General features: G+C 43.3%; 1 protein-coding gene across 5 annotated transcripts in view; it reads left to right on the top strand.

Moving 5' to 3' along the window:
- The window catches only part of MAPKBP1 (mitogen-activated protein kinase binding protein 1), a 95,386-nt gene that overhangs the window by 12,992 nt on the left and 61,498 nt on the right, over nt 1–20,896 (top strand). For all 5 annotated transcript variants that reach the window (XM_064424602.1, XM_064424604.1, XM_064424600.1 and 2 more), the window contains exon 3: nt 16,358–16,449. In XM_064424602.1, the coding sequence (XP_064280672.1) occupies nt 16,358–16,449 (92 nt within the window). The remainder of the gene's footprint in view (nt 1–16,357; nt 16,450–20,896) is intronic.

Genomic DNA, 20,896 nt, shown 5'->3' with positions numbered 1-20,896 from the left:
ATGTATATCATGAAGTTGTCTTCATCATGTTTTGACCAGCTCAGCTGCACTTTGTCCAATAATCCATATTTCCTGAATGTGTTTCTTACCAGTCCTGTGAAACATGGAATGGAGACTGTTTCACATCCTCCAAATAAGCAGTTGACCAGAGAAATTCCATTTCTATTTTACCCCTGCAATTGGTTTCCCCTTTTCTCCCCATCTAGAAGCTCTCTGACAGAGTGACAGAGCCTCCTCTGATCTAAGCAAGGTGCTGACCTGGCATGTTCAGGAAGGGCAGTTCCATCCATAAAGCTACAAACAGGTTTATGCAGGATAAAGCTAGGTTATTTATACCCCAGGAGAAGAGACGCCTGTCTCTTCAGAGGCCTGAGATGGTGGTCATTAACTTTTCCACTTCTCATAAGCAAAGGTGCTGTGCCTTTTTAGATACTTGTGAAGTGTTGATTATGCTTTCCTCCTCTTTAAAGCTCAGTCCCATTGGGTTCAGGCAAAAGAAAGGCAAGCTTTTTTAAAAAACATGTTAATCACATATCTGTCCCCCACCGTCCACCCTCCTGGTATTTAGCTGTTGCAGAGAAAAATGTGATGAAAGGTTATTTTTGTGTGTGTTGGGAAGAGTGACAGGGCTGTGTTTGAAGCCTGTGAGAGGGACAGTCTGGTGAAAGGCATGGTAATTATCACTTCTTGCTTTTCTGCATGTGGGCTGCTGTTTGCAGCTTGGCTCACCTGAGGTTGTGTCAAAGCCTAGGCTCAGCACTGGCATTAGGAACCTGCAAGCTTTCTAGCAAGTGTCTTCCTTGTCCAAGTGTCATTGAGACCCCTGCAACCAGTGCTGAGGTAAATACCCTTCAGGTGTTGGGCCAGGGCTCCTGCTCCTTGCCATTCTTGTTTCTTTTCAGTGTGTGAGCTTATGGGTACTGGATTCAAGTCAGATTCTTTAAAATATAGTAGCACTGCTGGTATTTTCAGTAGAAGGTTTGCAAATAGAGCTGTGCACATCTAACTATCTTCTGTTTGTCCACTCTTAAGTTTGCAACATGCAAGTGGATACTGGCAGATGCTCTGTGTATTGCATTCCTGCCCTTATGCTGGCCCACACCCTGGTCACCTCCATGTGGTGTTTTGGCAGTCAGACACTGTATCTTGATGTGACAAGAGCTGGCTGTTAACTTACAGCTATAAATCTGTTGGGGCTACAGTGGAGGTCTGTCAGTGCTGTGCAGGTGGCAACTGGCTTATTTAGCTTCTGGGTGGATAACTTTTAATTTTTTTTTCCTATCATGGTTTGTGTTTCTGCAGTTGTAGAGCCTGTTCTGGTTACAGTGGATCAGCAGTTAACAGAGTTTATGGGACATTGTTTCCAATTGCTGTGGTCTAAACATATGTACACCAGCATTGAGTTACTTCTGCCTGGATATAAGCCACAGAGCTATATATAAAATATGTTTGAACTGGTGGAGTAATGTTGTTGGTATAAATAGAAGAAAGTGGTAGACCCAGGGCTTCCCTTCCTTACAGCTGATTCAAGAAGACTTTCTAGATACTCTATCTCCAGTGGAAAAGGCTGTGGAAGGTGGATAAAGGAACAATAGAATGCCATATGGCATGCCTTCAGGGAAGAGCATAAGTGCTTGGGTCTGGAGCATTGGCTTCCTGCTTGAAGATTGCTCGGCTCTTTTTTATTGTGGTGAAACATCTGTTAGAAATCCCATAGGATTCAGTTTGCAGCAACTTGGTGGCCCAACACCACAGAGTTTGGTCTGTGACAATCTTAGTTCTTTCTGACTCCAGAACTGTTGCCAAGTTTGCTTGAACTGTCAGACTTTTTCCTCCTCAAACTGTGAGACAGGTAGTGTAGGTACTTGTGGAGCTGCCTTGATCATCATGATGTCACACATGGGAGGGAGCAGTATTTTGGAGTGGCATCATCTGTGATTTCACAGGTGCATCGGGATGCTGCTATCATCTTTTGAACCATGGGGAGTATGCGTAGGACTTCTCCCAGGCAGTGCTTGTGAACATAACTCTTGCAATTTAAAAGTAGCTTTCTGGTTCTATGTCGAGGTTGTTTAGTGAAAGTATTTGCTCAATCAGCTTGGCTGCTGTGGCAGATTGTGCCAATTTCTGTGGTCCTTTCTGTCACTAATAGATTTTTATCTCACCTAAAGGAAGTGTAGGAAATGAGCTCTGTAGAAATAGCAGAAAGTACTGATAAGCACTGAGCAGCCAGTTTTAGTCTTTACTTGTGGATGGTGTTATTTCAATCTTTAAGTACTTCTTTTGTCTTTGGCTAATTTTTAAACTGAGACAATAACACAGTATTGTCTCCTAAGAGCTCTCTTGCAGCTATCAATCTGCAGACACGTTTGCAGGTGGAGCTATTGTCTTTCCTTAAACAGGCTGATGCAATTAGAAGAAGAGAGAAAAGACTGTGTGCATGTAGGAACGTTTTTAGGTTTCAGTGCTCCACAAACAATTCTACAGTAATTTCTTTCTGCATATTTATTTAAGAGTCCAAATCATCAGCTGTGTTCGTTCAGTTCTGACAGGCCATCAGCTCTGTTTCATCCAACACCTCTTCTCTGGTCGGTGATGGGAATTGCAGCCTGGCTTCATGCAGGAGCCAGTTCTGGTGGAGGGGTGACAGCAAAACTTGTATCCAGCAGTTGCCCATTACCTCTCTGCCAGTGCACCACAGCAGGGAGTGGACACAAGCTGCATAGAAGCTTTCCAGGTCTTTTTTTACTGGAGAAAAATACAGTTTGACCAGGGTTAGCATGGTGGTTCAGCACAAATGTCAGTCAACAGGGATGTTCTCTCTTGTGTTGCTTTGCTCTTCAAGTGTTTGCCTGGTTATTATCTCCCTTGTTTAAACGGCAGAAATGTACTTAGTTCAGGTATTTCTGGACTATATGTGTCACTCAAAGTTATTTCTGATCCAGACAGATTCTGCTAAATGCTTCTAAGTAGGTGAATGTGTCTAAAGCTATTTACCAGGAAATTAGGAGGGTTGCCTCTCTGCTGGACTGGAGTTCCATAATCTCTACTTTTGCATTCTACTTTTTACAACAGCAATTTTTGCTAAGAACTAAGAACATAAAAGCAGCAGTGCTTTGTGACATGTTGAAGCAACAAGAGTTGGTTGTGCCCTGGATCTAGGGCTTTCTGAATTTCTAAACAAGAACAGTAAAGAAATGGTGGTTATTGCAAAGGTTTGCTTTCTTGAAATGTGACAGAAACCGCATGGTAACAAAACCAAGGGTTTTTAAAGTATGTGGATAAAAATTGTTTCCTCTGAGTATGGTTTTACTTCCTCAGTTCTAGCATTTGGTAATTCTACCAGTTACCCATGCTCCTGAACCTAAATGCAAGTTAGAGGAGACTTCTTTTCCAGAGATACTCCCTCTTTTAGGGTTTTAAGAGACTTAGATGGTTTTTTTCTTTTTTTTTTTTTTTTTTTCTGTTAAGTCACTTTAACAGCTACTCAAATATGTCATCTTATCTTGGACTACTGTACCCCTCGTTTACAGACTTTGTTTCCTTCAGGAAAATAAACTGAAAAGATGCTTGGGAAAAATCACAGAAAGAAGTGATTTAAGGGCAGAGTAAGTGAAGAATGAAAGCAAGTTGAATGAATGACTTAATGAGTTTGTTTATGATTGCTTTGTAGTTATCTTTATAACCTTTTGTCTCTCTGTGGTTTATTGTCTAGTGGTGGTTTCCTCTGTGTATGTGTGCAGAAGTGTGAGGATTGATGGTGTTTCTTACTGCTGACTTAGAGGAAGAGCATTCAGGTCTTTGGGATGCTGGATCTATGTCATAAAGCTTGTAAGAAATTTGAATTATTTGGAAAAGACTAAACTGAATTCTGTATCTGCTGTGACTGTTGGATGATGATTGCTTCTCCTGGAGTACCATTTTGCTTCTTTGCAGCAGAAAGATGCTCAGTGGTGTGTACCTGAGTAAACACGTATGGGTTTGCTGGAGTTGTCTGTGCTGGTGGCTGAGCAGCAGGGGCATGTGACAGGGACACTGTGGTACAGGTGGAGGGCTTTCCCCTGTACTGGAACAGGAAGGGAAGTGGCACAGGGTTGTTGAGGAGATGATGGAAGTCAGTGCTTGTGCTGTTCTCTTCAGTTTGCTTTCTCAATCTTTGGCCCATGTTCCTATGTATCAATTCCCCTGGGGGATGTGGTGTCCTTTCTGACTGACAGGACAAGTCTCTTGGGTGCTCAATATGCATGTTGATGGACAGATGTGAAGAGCTTCTTAATTCCAGGATGCACAAAGGGCAAGGTGCTGATAAAGTCTATTCTTTAAGAAGCTTATTCTGTGGGGCAGAGGGCAGGGAGGAGTGCAGGAAGGGATTGCCTAGTGCTAGGCAGTTAGTGTTGGCAGGGGGCAGGCAGGAAGCTTGAATGTCTCCTTCTGTACATTCTGGTTGGCTTGGGCAAAAGAGATAAATCTCTTATGCTTTTTTTTTATTAATTTTTAAGCATTCTTTAAAAATGCTGTCCTTGGCCTCAAGCAGGAGAAAGGTACAGCAGTGGGACAGCATGATCTATGCAGTAGATAGCTGCTGAAATTTGTGAGGGAGTAAGTTTATTCCCAGTTCTGTTGCTAATTTGTTGAATGTTCAAGACATTTAACCTCAATGTTTGTGTGGTATTGCCACCTAGTCCTCTTACACTTGGTTGTAGATTGCCAGCTGTGTGAGAATACATGTTGCTGCCTGCTGTAAGTACAGGAGGGCTTTGTGTTTGTTGGGACTTCTTGCAAGTACTGTGAAGCAAACAAATAAACAGACAATGTTTAGGGAGAGATGGAATACTAATCTCTTTACCTCCTGCCTCCTTCCATAGGGATGTGGTCTGTATGATAAATGCTTTGCTCTTGCTCTGTCCTTCCTGTTGTATTTATTCTCATCTTAGCATGTTTTAAATTGCTGATATGTAATTTTTTAACATAATTTAAATCAGCTTATAACAAAACCATTTTCTCTTTCCCTGAGGATGCAAGTATGTGCTTTCACTCATAACATCACTGAAATCTTAGGGAGATGCATGCATGGGAGGACAAGGTCTTGTCCTGGAGCGGTTCAGGCGTTACAGGCAGGATCCCTCAGGTGACAGGAGAGGTGAGCTCTGAAATAGCTGCTCTGTGTAAGGAATCTGGGCATGAAAATGTGGGGCTTTTACATAGAGAGTCTCTTTAAGACACTACTTACAGTCTCTTTAAGACTTCCTACAGCTAAGCTCTTCTCTAGAAGGCTTTCATGACAATGTGGGGTGGGTAAGGTAGGGATGAGATATGGCAGTCGAAGACTTTTAGGGCAGAATGGCTGTGTAAATCACTGGTGAAGGATGAAAATTAATTGATTTGGCATGGGGTCATGGGTGAATAAAGAAATCACAAACGAATTATGTGTGTTGCCTCAGGCAGGCTGATCAAAAGGTTTTTCTTCATCCTGCATAGCTCTGTGTATTTCTACTCTTGGACTCAAGATGAACCACTAAGTTCTCCCTCAGCCTTGTCAAACAGTTCACAGATCCGTTTATACCAAAAATAAGCCCCAGAGAAGAAATTAAGGGGAAGGAGATTGTAACATGATGCTTTTCTTGAAGTGCTGAGATGTGGCTTTCCTTCTGTGGCTCCCCTCAGCAGGGTTGACTGTGGGGAACGCTTTCTACTCCCTCTCTTTCTTCCCTCTGTCCAAGTTTAGCTTGAATATAAGTGTTGTTTATAGAGTTCAGCAGAAGGTGATTTAGGAGGGAGCTCCTTGCCATGACGGTATCAGTGTTAGCAGTGCTGTGTTATGGCCCCTGTGTTTGACTGCTTCAGAGTCAAGAATTATGTGGTGCTGCCACGGTTTCCTTGGAGCGTATGCCCGAGAAGCTGCGGACTTTTAACCGTTGCCTGTTTGCATTTAGGAGCAGAATGAGCTCAGGGCTGGGACCAAGAGGAGGGGCTTCAGCAGAGCCACAGAGGGAGCAACCTTGCCAGCCTATGCCCACATTCCTATTTGGCTCTTTTTCTTGTCTCTTGCTTTTTGTGAGTGCTAAAGCCTGGGCAAAACAGAGGGGAAGGAGCCTTTCCTATCTGGGAAGTGATGATTAATGATGATGAACAGTGACCCTTACGCTGAGAGAACCGTTTGTTCCTGCTTGATTTCAAACCCTTATATGAGTAACTGAAACTCTGCCCAAGGGAGCTATATTGGCTTTTTTTTTTTTCTATTTCTTCTCACTGAAGCACTTTCTTTGCCTATATTCAGGCCCATGTGCATGGGTTTGGAGGAGACCAGTATGTAAGACTGCCAGAAAGTCAGAAGTTGCTTCCACTGATCTCCAGTGTTGCATTTGTACCTAAAACTTGAATAGATAATTCTTGATTCAGAGGAAGGTGAATTGGCTTCATCTTCTACTACAAAGAAAAAAAAAATCACTGTACAAATTGCATATGTAGGAGGGCAAAAGCATACCCTGTGTAAAGTCTGGTATCTTGTCTGCTCTCTTTCCTTATGAAAAAGTAATGCACATTTGCAAAGTGTAAAAATCTGGTTCTTGTGAAGGAGTGATCCTGCAGAATTCCAGGTCCCAAGAGCTCAAGGAAGGGTTTCTTTGAAGCCTGCCCACACAGAGGTGTCTCTGTTGTGTTCCATGGTGTTTAACTGCCTGTGGAGCTGGTCTGATTGACTCCATGTGCAGATGCTTAGTCTGGAACAAATCAGGATTGACTCTTTATATACCAGGAATACCTGTAGCCTGCTTGATGTCACTTTTTCTTTTTGCATTCATTTAATGCATTCATCACACAGTCTTCACAAATTTTGTTTATATCAGGAAAAAAGAATTTCCCACGTGAAAGTCAAAATAGCATCATGACAACACTGACAACGGTGGATAATTTACACACGCTTTTTCCCCTGTCCCTTCACCACACTCGTATCTCTGAAGCTCAGATTTTCTGAAAGTTTTGTGAAACCTCATTAGAGTCTTAGTTGGTGTTGATTTTACAGTGAGAATGATGAGTGAATGGTAGAAGGAGGAGAAACTGCTGCTTGTCATGCCTTTAGCTGGAGTTGGTAAGGTTTCATGGACCTCTCCTTAGCCCTGCAGTAATTAAGAAGAAATGGAACTTGGTGTGGGGGTGGGGAAGAGAAAATTGGTGGTCCAGTCTGTTGTTAAATGAAGAAATAGAAGATTATTGAATGATGGCTAGGTTGTGCTGCAGAAGCTAGTAGGAAATTAATCCTCTACATGTCCTGTTTGCAGGCTGCAGGAACACTTGCAGGTGTGTTCTACTGTCAGTTCTAAGTTCCCTCACTACGGTTGCTTGTGGAAGTGCTTTTAATAGCCTCCCACCCACTCCCTGGGGCTGTGCAATGGTATTTATGGCTGCCTGGGACTGTCTTTCTTCAGGTGCATGAAGAAGAAGGCAAAGTGCAGATTCAGCACGTAGCCCCTGACAGCTGGGGCTGATGGGTCAGGAATGCAGCCCTGACAGCTGGAATTGGACTGAAGGCAGCCAGCACGGTGAGGAGGCCAGGAGGGGAGAGCAGGCAAGAGAGGCTCTGTGGAGAGATGGACAAATGCACGCACACTGTGGAGAGACAGCCTGTGGGGACCCTGGGTTGCTTGTGTTCCATTTCTTCCACCTTCGTCCCTGATTTGTTCCATTTGTCCAAATGTCTGGATAATTTTTAATAAATGTGTGCACACCCCTGTTGCAACCCCTGTGCAACACACCTGGCAGAGCCATTAGAGGCTGAGGCTCAGCACTTCCACTGGAATACCCCCTGTCCCACCACTGCTTTTATGCAGGTTTACAAATGTAATGTAATGCTCCCCATAACTCAGTGATTCAAAACCTTTCAGCAAGTTAGTTTCTGCTCTTGCCACTCTTGTGCCAAGGAGTGCCATTTGTAACTTGTGTTGTGGGAGATTGTTCCTTGATGATCTTAAAGTGGTTATCTTGAAATCAAATTGCATCAAATTGGCAACTGCTTGTGTCCCTATGATGGTCTGGTCATGTGTTTTTCTGTTTTGTTTTGCTTTGTGGCTTTTTTTTCCTCTTTCACTTTATTTTTTAAAATTGCTTAATTGTGAGGGCTTGCTCATAGCTCTCAATTGTTTTTCCCCTGAATAGTGCTTTAAACTGGGCATTGGCTGGAAGCACCTTAAATATCAGAACATATCTGTGTAGTGGGTTGCATGAAACCAATTTCATGGTCTTGCAGCAGTTCCTGGAGAGTCACTTGGGCAGTTCGTGTGTGTGCAATGGTGGTTGTGGCAAGGCTGAGGAGGCTTACAGCAAGAGAAATGGAGACTGCTCTGTCAGCCAGAGACCTCCTGAATGGGTCCTGTGTTGGAGCTTGGCTTGCTACTGTTGCCTTTTGCAGGTGGAATGTTTTCAGTCTCCAGGCTTGTCAAGACATTACTCTTTCCTAGCACTGGTTGCTGAAGGAAGAAAGACTGGCTGGAGAAGAGGGAGAGGATAGAAAAACCTCTTAAAAAAATATAAAATACATATATGTAAAAGAAATTTAGAAGTGCATATTCTGTATGCATATACAAAAGCAGTGGGGCACATTGGGTAGGTGAGGGGCAGAAATCAACTATGGAGCTGAGTGGTTTTGTTGTTTGTGTGCTTTTGTAAGTCAAACACCTCCTGCAGTTAATTCCATCCACCCATCTTCAGCCCTTTCCCTGCCAGACCAACAATAAAAACCCTAACTCCCCCCCTCCCCCCCCAAGAAAAAAAAATCAGGCAGGGGAGCCTGGTCCAAAGCCAGACCTTTGCATGTTAAGCTGAAGTGCAAAATGAATATTTCACAGCTGTATTATAAAGCCCTGAAATGAAGGCTTTGCAGTGGAAATGCTGACAGCCCCTTAAGTGGAACAGTATGCTGTAATTAGTGCTCTGTGTTTTATGTGCCAAACGAAGCTCAGCAGAACTAAATGTAAAACTTCAAGCCTTTGTTTTTCTGCAGCAGTAACAGGACATCAGACAGTGTGTTCAGACGATGGATTAGTGCCTACAACGTGTGCACTGCTCCCTGGAGGCTGGACGTGCTTTTTTGCGGTGGGGCTCGGGGGCAGCAGCAGAGATGTACAAACAGGGCCAGCTGTGAGATTTGGCGCTCTGTATCGAATTTCACTTATGTAAGATAGACAGCTATTTCTTAAATGCTGACGCTGACAATGTACAGCTACATTTTCAGCATTTTCACGTATTGGATGCCAGAGTGCATTGATACAACTTTACCGTGTAGCAGCATGGAAAACACATTGGATTGCATGCAGAGGTGCTGAAAACTCTGGGAGCAGAGTGTAGAGAGACAGACGTGCAAACCATGGTCCTGTTGTGAAACTCAGGCTTGATGTTGGAGCTCCCTGTGTCAGTGTATTGGACCAAGGAGCACTGGGGTCTCAAATTGATCAGTGAAGGCTTTTTTTTTTTTTTTTTTTCCCCAAGGCTAAAGAACAGGTGATTATGTAGCCACTCCCCCCCTGCAAGATTGTTGCTTAGTTACAACTGATTACTTGATGTGCTAGGGAAGGCTTTTCCAGGTAACCCTCATGGGTCATGTATCTTAGGAATTTCTGTGTCCTTTGCTTTTTCAGGAGCACGTGCCTTTGCACATGCATTATTAATATGCCTACTTTCAAGCAGGAGGATGAGGGCAGGCACATTGTGCAGTGGACGGTAGATGAACTCTGATGGATGTTGTCTTGTCATGCTGACTCGATGCTGCCACTTAATTAAATGGGTTAGAATGTTAACTGTGTTATACACAGGCCCATGGGAAGGCTTTTAAAATAGAACTTTCCTGCTTCTGGACGTTTATTGAAGTAGCCCTTCTGGAGTGGATTAGAATAGCTGTGCTGCAAGAACTCTCTCTGAGGATGATCTTGGTCATAAATGCTTACAACAGCTTGGAGAGAAAGGACACATTGAAATCAAACTATTATTTCAAGAATAGGATTTCCCATTCCATAGGACAGCAGAGAGGACATGGGGGATAGAATGGGGGATACGTTAACAGTGCAAAACAGCAGCTGGTCTTATCTGTGACTTTGTTGAGCAGGGTGACCTCTTTGTTGCTCTCTGTAAATGATCTTAGATGTCAGAAAGTACAGATTGAGAGTAAGGTATTAATGGGAAAAAATGGAAAACAAAACAGACTGTATTATCGTGCTCTGTAAACTTGCTGTGGCTGTGCCTGGAAAGCTGCATGTGGTCTTGGTGTTTCCCCTTAATCTCAGGAAGAATGTAGGGGTCATGGAAGTGACTTCATAGAAGAGCTGATAAAGGATATGAAATGGCTTTCAGGAGAGCTGTAAAGTGACTTTGAGAAGACTGTTGTACTTGGAACACAGATGACTTGAGGTGATAGTATAGCTCCTTACAAAATCATGAACCACCTAAAGGTGGTGGATAGGGACTGACTGTTCACTGTCTCTTCCCATACAAAGATTGAGGTATGTCAAATAAAACTATTAGAAGTGAGGTTTAAAACAAATAATTAAAGATGGCTCATCTTGCAATACACCAGACTGGTGGAGTTCCTTACCAAAAGATGTGGTGAATGCTAAGCTTTTATAGACAGAGTGGATAAGTTCATGATTGAGAATTTTACTGAAATAAGTTAAAAATGGAGAATATCTATTTTGAGTCTGGAAGACTGACAGGAGGTGAGAAATAATCAAATTAGTTTTCCTTGATCTTAACCTTTATCCATACATGTGTTTATACCATTCTTTCTGACTTTCCTGCTTTGCTTTTGGCTGCAAATGAAAGGAGAAACCAGGGCTAGATATTGGTCTCTGATCGAAGGCGGCCAATCTCATGAAGTCTGGAATAGACATATCTGCTTGCTGGACATGGTTTTCTTGGGCTGTAGCCTCCTGCTTAATGCTGTAGGTACTGGAGTGTGTGGGCAGCCCTGGACAGTAACATCAGTTTTCTCTGCTTCTCACTTTTCTCTCAATTGTCATTTTGAGCACAGGAGAGTAGCACAAATCCTTTCAAATGCTTTAGTTTTCTTATTTGCATGCTTAAATAAATTGTGCTTGTAGGGAACGATGAGATTTTTGGGCCCGAAAGAGAATGAAGATAGCATAAGAAGGCAGGAGGTGAGATAATCAAGTCAGAAACTCTAATTTCTTTAGCATGTGAGTGTGAGGATGAGGAGCTGAAATACTGTTGAATTCCTACTTAGTCTTTTGCTGGCCTGGGGAGAATGGTGGGGTGAGTGGTGGCAGGTTATTATTCAGCCTACAGTCAAAACTCTTTGGGGGATGCCTGGTAGCCTAAAGATGGCTTTCTCTTGAAAATGTCTCTTTCTCTGTTTCTTTTAAGATGAAGGCAGACCTCAGAAATCTGCTGGTGTGCAAACAGGCACAGATACAGGAGCTCCTACCCAGGGGTTCAGTAGTGAGACAGTGCAGCTGCAGGCAGAGTGCCTGTGACAGGTCAGGCAGGACTGTCAGTGTGGCGAGATTGTCCCTTTTGGCACCAGTTCTGGTGGAAATTATTGCTGTGCTGGGTGTGTTTACTACTGCTTTCTAACAGAGTCCTGGCTGGATGTGCAGGCCACAGTGCTCCTGTAGTCCCGTGTGGCTTTGCAAGTGTAGATGGTCCCAAAGGAATGCAAATGATGGGAAAGAGGAAAGTGTTTGTGGGTGGGGGTTAAGTTGGGCTGATCCTTCAAGGATTTCTGTGTTGTCCTTACAGCATAAGGAAGCAATTGTTTGTGATAACTTTCTCAAAACAACAGAAAGAGCTCACGCAAGTACGAAACTCACTCTGCAACCTGGGTGCAGCTGGTCACACATCGAGTTTTCTGAAAAGCCAGATGAGGCTGGCTGGGCTGTTGGGATCAGTCTTTCTGAAAGGATTATCTGCACCTCAGTAGGATGGCAGAGGTGGCATGGCTTCTTCCCCCAAGCATGGGCTTGCCCTGTGCGCTGTGTGGGACTGTGCCTGATGGGAGCAAGGGCTGCTATCAGATATTCCCTTTGACTTCCAGGGGGGATTGGGCTGCAGTGAGACCCCTTTTTCTGGGAAGGCCCAGCTGCTGTGAATACCTGTTCATACCTTGAGTCCTGCAATTCAGGACTCTGCTGGTTTGGTCCTACCTATCCGATGGTGCTGGGATTTGATGTGGAAGGAACAGGGTAAGGGATCTGCTTAGGCACAAAAATTTCTTTACACACATTTGTGCAGTTCCAAGTCTCCAAATTTAGATTTAAACCTGTAAAATGGCTGAATATCAGATTTTGCAAGATAGGTGTTAGCTGCACAGGTTTTGGTGCCTAAGAGTGTATATTGAGCACTGGAATTTGAGTAAAAGTTGACCTTAAAGGAAAGGAGATGGGATGGTTTCAGATAGCAAAGTGGCAGTGCAAAATGAGCTGCAGAAATGTTTTGTGTGTGGATCAATTCAACAACTCTCGCAAGTCGCGTAGGGAACCTTGACTGAAAGTGCCAAATGCTATTAATAGAAATCCTCAAGATGAAGTAACAAATGTAACAAATGCAGCTTGTCAGCCTCCTCTCCTGCTTCTAATTTAGGTACAAATGACAGGTTTAATCGTGCAGTTGTTTCCAGGTTTGGATGGGGATGTTGAGGTGGCCCATTAGTTGCCTGGGAAGGTCTGAGCAAGCAGTGACATGTCTGACAACTGTAGGATTCATACTGCAGACACAGGAGCTATTGGGAATGAGCAGTGTCTCAGATCTGCAGGGGAACTCTCCAGGTCCTGTGGTGGGCTCAGACCAAACTTGGGAAGGTGTGCAAAATAACATAGTTCGGACTGGGATGTGCTGAAGTGCTGCTTGGGAGACTCGTATGAATGGCAGTGTTTATGGCTGTGTAGGACTGGGAGGCTGCCCTTAGCACAGGAGGAAGTGGTAACTTCAGAGGTGGGATAATGCAGACCTGTATCGACTGACCTGCCCTTTGCTGACAAATCTTAATTCCAGATTAGGAAGTTAAAGTTGATTGTTTATGCCCTAATTAAACTTACTAAGAATTCATTTGTTTTAGCTGGCAAATTGAGAAGAATCCAGTTTTGAGAAGAACCCAACACAAAATAGGTGTTGTTACCTATTGTTTTTTCTCTCTGAAATGTTTTTCCTTCTCAAGTTTTGTGACAAAGTGTCTATCTCTTGCCCCTATGTCACCTAGTCTGGAAGCTGGTCATAGGGAAAAATCTGGTATATTTTGGGTAGATTGGTGGAAGTGGAGCTCACAAGTCTCATAAGATCACATTTGGTTACATTTTAAATTTATATGCGTCCTTTTTGATGCAAGTTGATTTTTATACTCCGGTATTATCAAGGAAAGGTGCTGCCTTTGGGTAGGCTTTGTGGGGTTGCCTTTCAAGTTCTTTACACTAGAAAGTTTTTGAAGTTATGACTGGGAGCAAAAGCGGGGAAGCCTTTTTTAGAAAGTTATGAATCTTTAGTCTTGAGACAGTTATCTGTTTCTGTAGCACTTTTTCTGTTAATATCAGAGGTATGGCCTTGACAGTTGCCTTTTCCTAAAGGAACAGATGGTCTCTTGGAGGCCAGAAGATACTCACTGGCAGTAAAATAATTAGACTGGAAGATTGAGCTACTCCTTTTATGTCAAGCTCTGTGCTGACCATAGGAGAAAGGTAGACTTTCCACATCCTCTCTTGGCAAAGCAGCAGGGGACCTCCACTGACTTTAAAGTGAGCAAGGAGGTTGGAATAAGGGTGACATTTTGGTATTGGTGAGATGAGGGTGTTAAGATAGTGCGCCTGTTTGGTTTCTCTTCTTCTTGAAGACTTGGAGGGGTCAGATTGGGCTTTGGATGTGCAGCTAGATTGATCCAGTTGCCAGGGAAAAGGGTACATTTGTTTTGGGTTTTTTCCCCTGAATTTGGTCTTCCTGTTGTTTTTCCCAGACTGGCAAACAGAAAACAAACAGAAAATTACAAGTAGAACATAGTTTTCTGTTGGTTTGGCCTTCTGGACATGTAATTGCCATGCTAGGGCTGTCTGGAGCGAGGGAAATGGAGTGGGCTGTGTAGGGTGAGGGAGGAAGGAACTGTCCCCTCCAAGACAGGCTGCTGTAAGATCAGCTCAGCTGTGGTGTAAGACTGCACACTGAGAGGCTCACTAAATGTCCTTGCAGAGCAAAAACATACCTGTTGGTGAAAGTAGGTTGCAGAATTGCTGCTGAATATTTGCATAGCCAAGGTCAAGCAGTGCCTTTTAGGATAGTGGCAATTACAGCCAGACTGAGCTAAAGCCTGCACTGAGCAGTGTAATCACAGCATTGCTAAATTGATGTTTGCTGACAGCATCAAGTAATTGGTGCCTTATCTAGATGAAACTACTTGAATGGCACGTGTCTCTTCCACTTCCTCCTTTCCTGTCAATAATGCATTTTCTGTAGGAATTCAAACTTCATCTAGTTTGGGAATTGCTGATATTAGCCAGAATTTCAGCAGCAGAAGCAGTGAGTTCTTTCTGCATGTTTTTGAACTGCTTTAAAACAATTTTTGTTTGAAGTATTGTTAACAAGTCTAGAAGAGTAGATATCCTCCTGGCCTTTCCCACTCCTCTCCCCAACCTTGTTCCCATATTAAGTTGAAACAAAACTAGTTCCTTTGTTTGTAAATAGATTTGTAACTGCATTTTTATTTGCATGTTCTTTCTTAAGAACAAATTAATTAACAAAAATCCAATGGAGTTTTGTAAAAGCCAAACAGAGATTCTCAGTTTTCAAGGGAAGAGGAGAATTTGGTGGTTTCTCATAATGTCTTAAAATACCTGGGGTATATTATTAATAAGAGGGGAAAAAAGACCAAGTTGTTCCAGAGATTAGAAAATGACATCTTCCACTTTCCATGTCACTGTTTGAAGGCAGGCAAAATTTGAACTAACTGAAAGCATGGGCAGCTCATGTTAAGTAGTGGCACCTCAGCCCTGTTTTACCTGCTCAATCAAGGTGGTTCTCTGTGTGGGGTTATTTCTGGCCCCATACCTAGTAACCTGAGCCTTGAGCTCAGTGAGACCTTGTGTCTCACCCTGCAGCCACACTCCTCAGGTCTGGTAAGGTGTGTGGTCAGGGTGGCGTGGGAAACCTGCCCCGCCCCTGCCTTTTGTGCTCCACCTCGGTATAAATGCAAGATGTTCGTCTTCAGGGCAGCTATTAAAGTCAGCAGTAATTATTACAATAGTAACTTCTGATGCTGTGTCCATGCCCCTAAGGCCTTAAACAAATATGACTTAGATGATGATAATTAAAAACAGAAGACTGTGACCCAGTAAAATCCTTGAGTTTAGCACAGACAGCAATGCTGAGGAGGAATGTTTGCATCAAATATATAATAAATAAAATGAAGCTGTGCAAATGTAAAGGAAAGAGAATAATTTTGTGTCGGTCAAAATAACCCTAGGGCTGAGAACTGCTTTGTGCTCAGAGGTTGAGTCCTTTCATGCCACAAACCAGATTTTGTGTAGTGTAATCCCACTGCAGCCTTTTGCTTTGGGGTAATTGCTGAATCTCCTTGTCCTTCTCTGCCAGGGAGTGCTCCCTGAAACATTGTGTCATTTCCATTTGTCACTCGTCCTTCCCATTTTGGTTTTTTTTTTGCTTTTATCAGCGTCTTACCACAGAGGCCTTCATATCTTCCAAGTAGCTTTTCCCAGTTGCATTTTTTTTTCTTTTCCTAAAAATAATGGAGATGTTTGTCTGAGAGGAGTGTGGGGACATCTAGATAAGAGTCTCTTGCATGGGTCATTGGTATGCAGCAGGCTTGTGAATGTTTATGGTGTTCTGTCTTGCCACTCCTGGCAAGGGATGCTCAACCACTAGTAGTGATTTCCACCTCCAGCACCATAGGAAAAATGGACTATTCCTAGGAATACAAGGCTGAGACCAGGCTGAACCACTTACTTCTGGATGGAGGCAACAAAGAGAATGTGTCAACCTGGAAACTGTTTTCAGGAAAGAGCCAAGCTCTGGAGGCAGTGGTATGTTGTCCTTACTGGAAGGATGGGAATCGGTGGCCAATGGATGTGCATCCCAGCTTTTCACCAGTACCATCTGCTGCTTGCAACCCTCTGTTTGCAATGCTCTGGCACAGAGAAAGTAATAAGTGGGTTGATAGCTCCTTCTCTGTACCTAGCAGTATTTTCCTATGCCTATACTGAAAGTTGAATGGGGTTACTTTTGTACCTGGTGCTTCTCAGTGGATTTCTAGGAACCAGAGAACCGGTGTGAACCAGACCATCAGCATCTGTGTTATGGGTCTATTTGAACTGCACTCACATTTCATGGTGCTTCCTGTTTTCTTTCTTTTATGCTCTAGGTGACTTTGGAGAAGGTGTTGGGCATAACCGTGTCAGGAGGCAGAGGATTAGCCTGCGACCCCAGAACTGGCCTCGTTGCTTATCCAGCAGGGTGAGTCACTAACCATATTCCTCAAAGCTAAAATAAACCATGACTGATGCATTAACATAAAGATTCAGGGTGTTTCCACTATCATCTTCTATAGGAAACCTATTTACTGCTCTTTAAACACCAGAGAATTATGAGACTCAGCACTATTAGTTTAATTGGCAAGGGAGAGGGGTTGCATTATCAAATTTTAATGAGATTCCTTTTAATGGAACTACTCTAATTCCTCTTGCTCTAAGCTGGGAGTTAAATACATTTTGTGGACTTTTCACTGTGTTCTGTAGTGTGATGAACATAGGCATAACGCAGTGTGATTCTCAATCCAATAAATACCTAATGGATCAAACGATCCTTTCAATGAATTGACAGAAGCCTTCTTGTAGATGCCCTGCAGTTTGACTTGCCACGTTCCTCAGCCAAATGTGAAGAAAGATTTCAGGCTTACAGCCTGAACCTGCTTATATGCGGGTTCTTTGAAGTGAAACACATCTGTCAATTGTATTCTAAGTTCAAATAAGGGTATCCAGAAGGAGACTTTGATGGAAAACAAAAGAGCTATCTGTGGGGACATGGGTGAGGGCTGGAGAGGTCTGCTGTGATGAAGGAATCAATATGAGTTTGTCTCTCCTTTGAGCTTCTTCTGCTGGTCAGCAAACTAAAAGAGAAGACAAAGGACACTATCTCCAAGTCATATTGCATGGACATACTCTTAAGACGAGAAGAAAATTAGAAGACAAGAACTTCCAAATCAGGTGTAGATGATGCTTTCAAGGGTACCATGAGTGTGCTAGCAGCATTTAAAGATTCTGTGGCTAAAATGAGAGATGGAGTCAGTGAAACTGGCTAGAAATTTTTGTCTGTCTTGGAGATATTGTAGTTCACCAAATCAGAGCATTGCTGTGGTTGGGGGAGCCTCTTGAGATCATCTACTCAACCCTTGTGCTCAATCAGGGTCACCTCTAGCAGGTTGCCCAGGACTATGGCCAGACAGCTTTTGAATGTCTCCAGAGATGGAAATGCCACCATCTTTAGGCATCATGTTCCAGTGTTTGACTACTCTCACAGTAATACAAACAAAATAAAACCATAAAAATGAAGGGGTTAAAAAAAATTATTTTTCCTTTGTGTTCAAATGGAATTTAATATGTTTTAATTTCTGCCTATTGCCTCTTTTTCTGTCAATGGACAGTCTATTAATCTGCAGACAATTTGAGGTTCACATCAGTGTTCAACAGCATCTGTTATGCTTGAACTCTTTGGAACCAAGCAAATATATTCTGGTGTGATTTGCCTCTTCCCGTGTATCTTTTCTGACTCTGAATATGTTCTCACTTGAGGTCAGCAAAGAGAGAGAGAAGAAAATGAGTGCAGTAAACAGGTATTTTGGGCTCTTGCATAGCTGAAGGTAGGTTAGTTTTATTAATAGCAATGTCCTTTGATGAGCATGCCTGACGTTGATTTAATCAAGTGTGAGTACACCTGGGGTTTCTTTTGGCTAATTAAAAGGTAATGTGGTTCCTTAGGGCTTTATAGGGGAATTCTTGTCCTTACTTGTTGGTGGTAACATTTCATGGCCTGGGCAGGAATATACTAGATGTGTGTTCTAAAAGTTTAAAGGCTTGTATGACTTGCTGCTTTTGTGCCATGACTGGCCTGATAGTGTTGTGATTCGCTGTAGTCATACAGTCTCAAGCTGACCATCTAATCATCTTGTTCAGTTTGGGTTCTGTTTTTTTTTTTGGGGTATTTTAGTTTGGTTGGCTGTTTTTGTGGGGTTTTATTTTCCCTTCTGATTTGCAGTGAATGCCTTTTGATTTGGAAGGATCCTGACCTTTCTGGTACACTGGTTTCATTTTGTATGTTTTTGTTTCTATTTGAATTAGACAGACTCACAAAATAGGGCTGGAAGGGACCACACTGGGTCCTTCAGTGCAACCTCCCTGCTCAAGCAGGGTCGTCCTAGTGCACATGGCATGGGATTACATCCAGATGGTTCTTGAATATCTCCAGTGAGGGTGACTCTCTGGCAACCTGTTCAGTAAAGAGCTGAACTGTCACCTGCACAGTAGAGAAGCTTTTCCTCATATTCAGGTGGAACTTCCTGTGCATCAGTTTCTGCCCTTTGCCTCTTATTCTGTTGCTTGACACCCCTGCACAGAGCCTGGCTCCATCCTCTGACACCCTCCCTTGAGACACTGATAGACATTGATGAGGTCCCCTCTGTTGTCTCTTCTCAAGGCTGAGCAGGCCCAGCTTCCTCAGCCTTTCCTTGTGAGAGAGATGCTCCAGTCCCTTAATTATCTTCCTAGCCCTTTGCTGGACCCACTCCAGGAGCCCCATGTCTCTCCTGTACTGAGGAGCCCAGAACTGGACACAGCACTGCAGATATGCTCTCACCAGGGCTGGGCAGAGGAGCAGGATCACCTCCTTGGACCTGCTGGCAATGTTCTTCCTGATGAACCCCCAGATCCCACTGGCCTTCTTGGCCACAAGGGCACTGCTGGCTCAGTTGCTGTCCACCAGAACCCCCAGGTCCCTCCTGGCAGAGCTGCTCTCCAGCAGCCTGGCCCCCAGCCTGTGCTGGTGCCTGGGTTATTCTTCCCAGGAGCAGGACCCTGCATTTGCCTTTGTTGGATTTCTGACAGTTCTTCCCTGCCCATCTCTCCAGGCTGTCGAGGTCCTTCTCAAGGGCTGCACAGCCCTCTGGGGGATCAGCCACTCCTCCCAGCTTTGTGTCATCAGTGAGCTTGCTGAGGGGGCATCTGCTCCTTCATCCAAGTCACTAGTGAACAAGTTAAACAACACTGGGCTCAGTACTGAACCTTTGGGGACACCACTGGTGACAGGACTCCAACCAGACCCTGTGACAGTGGTTATGACCATCTGGGTTCCATTGCTCAGACAGAACTGTGCATTTACTGGACACCAAACTACTTACATGAGTCTGATGTAGCAGACTGGGCATGGCTCGTGCACAGTTTTTTCATAACCTGTGCATGCAACTTGGTCATCCTCAGTTGTCGTCCAGTGATTTCCCCATCCTACTGCTCAGGTATGGAGGTTTTGTAATGCTGACATGCAAGTGCTTTGCTCCTCCAGTCCTACCCCCAAAAGCTGAATTTACGTAACAGCGCTGTATTTTCCTTAGAACACTTTCAACATGCCTAGATTGATTTGGTTGAGATCAAAACAGTTGCCCCAGGCATCGCAACTTCATCCACGTCAGGTATACAAGCAACTATGTGAATGAGGACTTGTGCATAAGAAGCTTTGGCATTCTTTGAGCATAATCCTAATTTGGGTCTCTGGTTTGCCTAAAATAGTTTCTTTTTAAAAAATGTGATTGTTTTTCTGAGTTTTCTCTTTCCTGGAGTTTCTGAATCTCCTGGGAAGTTTCTTAAACTGATGAAAGAAGCAATTCCCAATGCAACAAAACTCATTCCAACTCCGCTGTTGTGCCGAAGAGCTGAGTGTTACATTTTTTCCTTTTCTTCCCAATGGCTTTTGCACATATTATCCTTTTTCTCTTTTGATCCTAATGGGGCTCCTCTCTGGCAGTGTGAGACAGCAGCTGTGCTGATCCTGGTATGTTTCTTGTGGGATGCTTGTGTTATAGGAGACTTTTCTTCATGTCAGCTGTAAAGGGCTAAAGGTACTGAGTGCTGCAGATATTCCAGGCTACCACATGATGTAAAGATTTTGTCTTGGGAGATAAGACAACAGAAGAGAAAATTGTATCCTCTGCAAAGGTCTTGCATCTGCTGCCTGCATTCACCTGTTTTCATATTGTCAAGTGAAATAAACCCAAAGTTGCTTAATTGGATCTTTGTTTGGGTTTTGCAATGAGTAACAAAGTTGCTCTTGTGAGGGGAGTATGGAAATGTACCAAAATTTTTACCTCTTGTGGTAGGACCATTGCTCTGGCCTTTTTTTGTTTCAATTCCCCTGCTTTACATTTACCCTGCTCTTCTCAGTTTATTCTCTTTTGATTTTTTTTTTTTGTTTTGGGTTTGGTTTTTTTTATTTTTTTTTTTTTTCAGTAGCTAGTTGAGGCTGTGTTTCCTAGAAACAAGAAAAAAAACAAAACTGAGAAAATCCTCTGAGGATGACTAACATTTAAAAGGAAAAAATGGGTGTGTGAAATGTCTATCATTTAAATTCTAGACCAGCTGCTAAGATAGCTTTAGTCAGCTTATCTGGTTTTGGTGTTTTGTTTTTTGGTGTGTTGTTTTTCAAGCCTTGTAAGTCGGTGTGACTGATTGATTGATTTTACTTCTTATTGTTCTTTTCTTGGCTCTCAGCTGATCCTAATAGCTGGTTGGGAACCTGATCTTCTGGTAAGGCACTTGCCTGCTTGAGGAAGCATCCTGTGCTTTTTCTTCTGAGGAGCAGGAATGTAGCACTTTGTGCCTTTAGTGTGCAATGCCTTTTAAACACTATGCTGTCATGC

The sequence above is a fragment of the Passer domesticus genome, chromosome 6, assembly GCF_036417665.1.
Source record: "Passer domesticus isolate bPasDom1 chromosome 6, bPasDom1.hap1, whole genome shotgun sequence".
Classification (NCBI taxonomy): Eukaryota; Metazoa; Chordata; class Aves; order Passeriformes; family Passeridae; genus Passer; species Passer domesticus.
The sequence above is the reverse complement of the archived record's forward strand: the minus strand, read 5'-3'. Positions and strand labels throughout refer to the sequence as shown.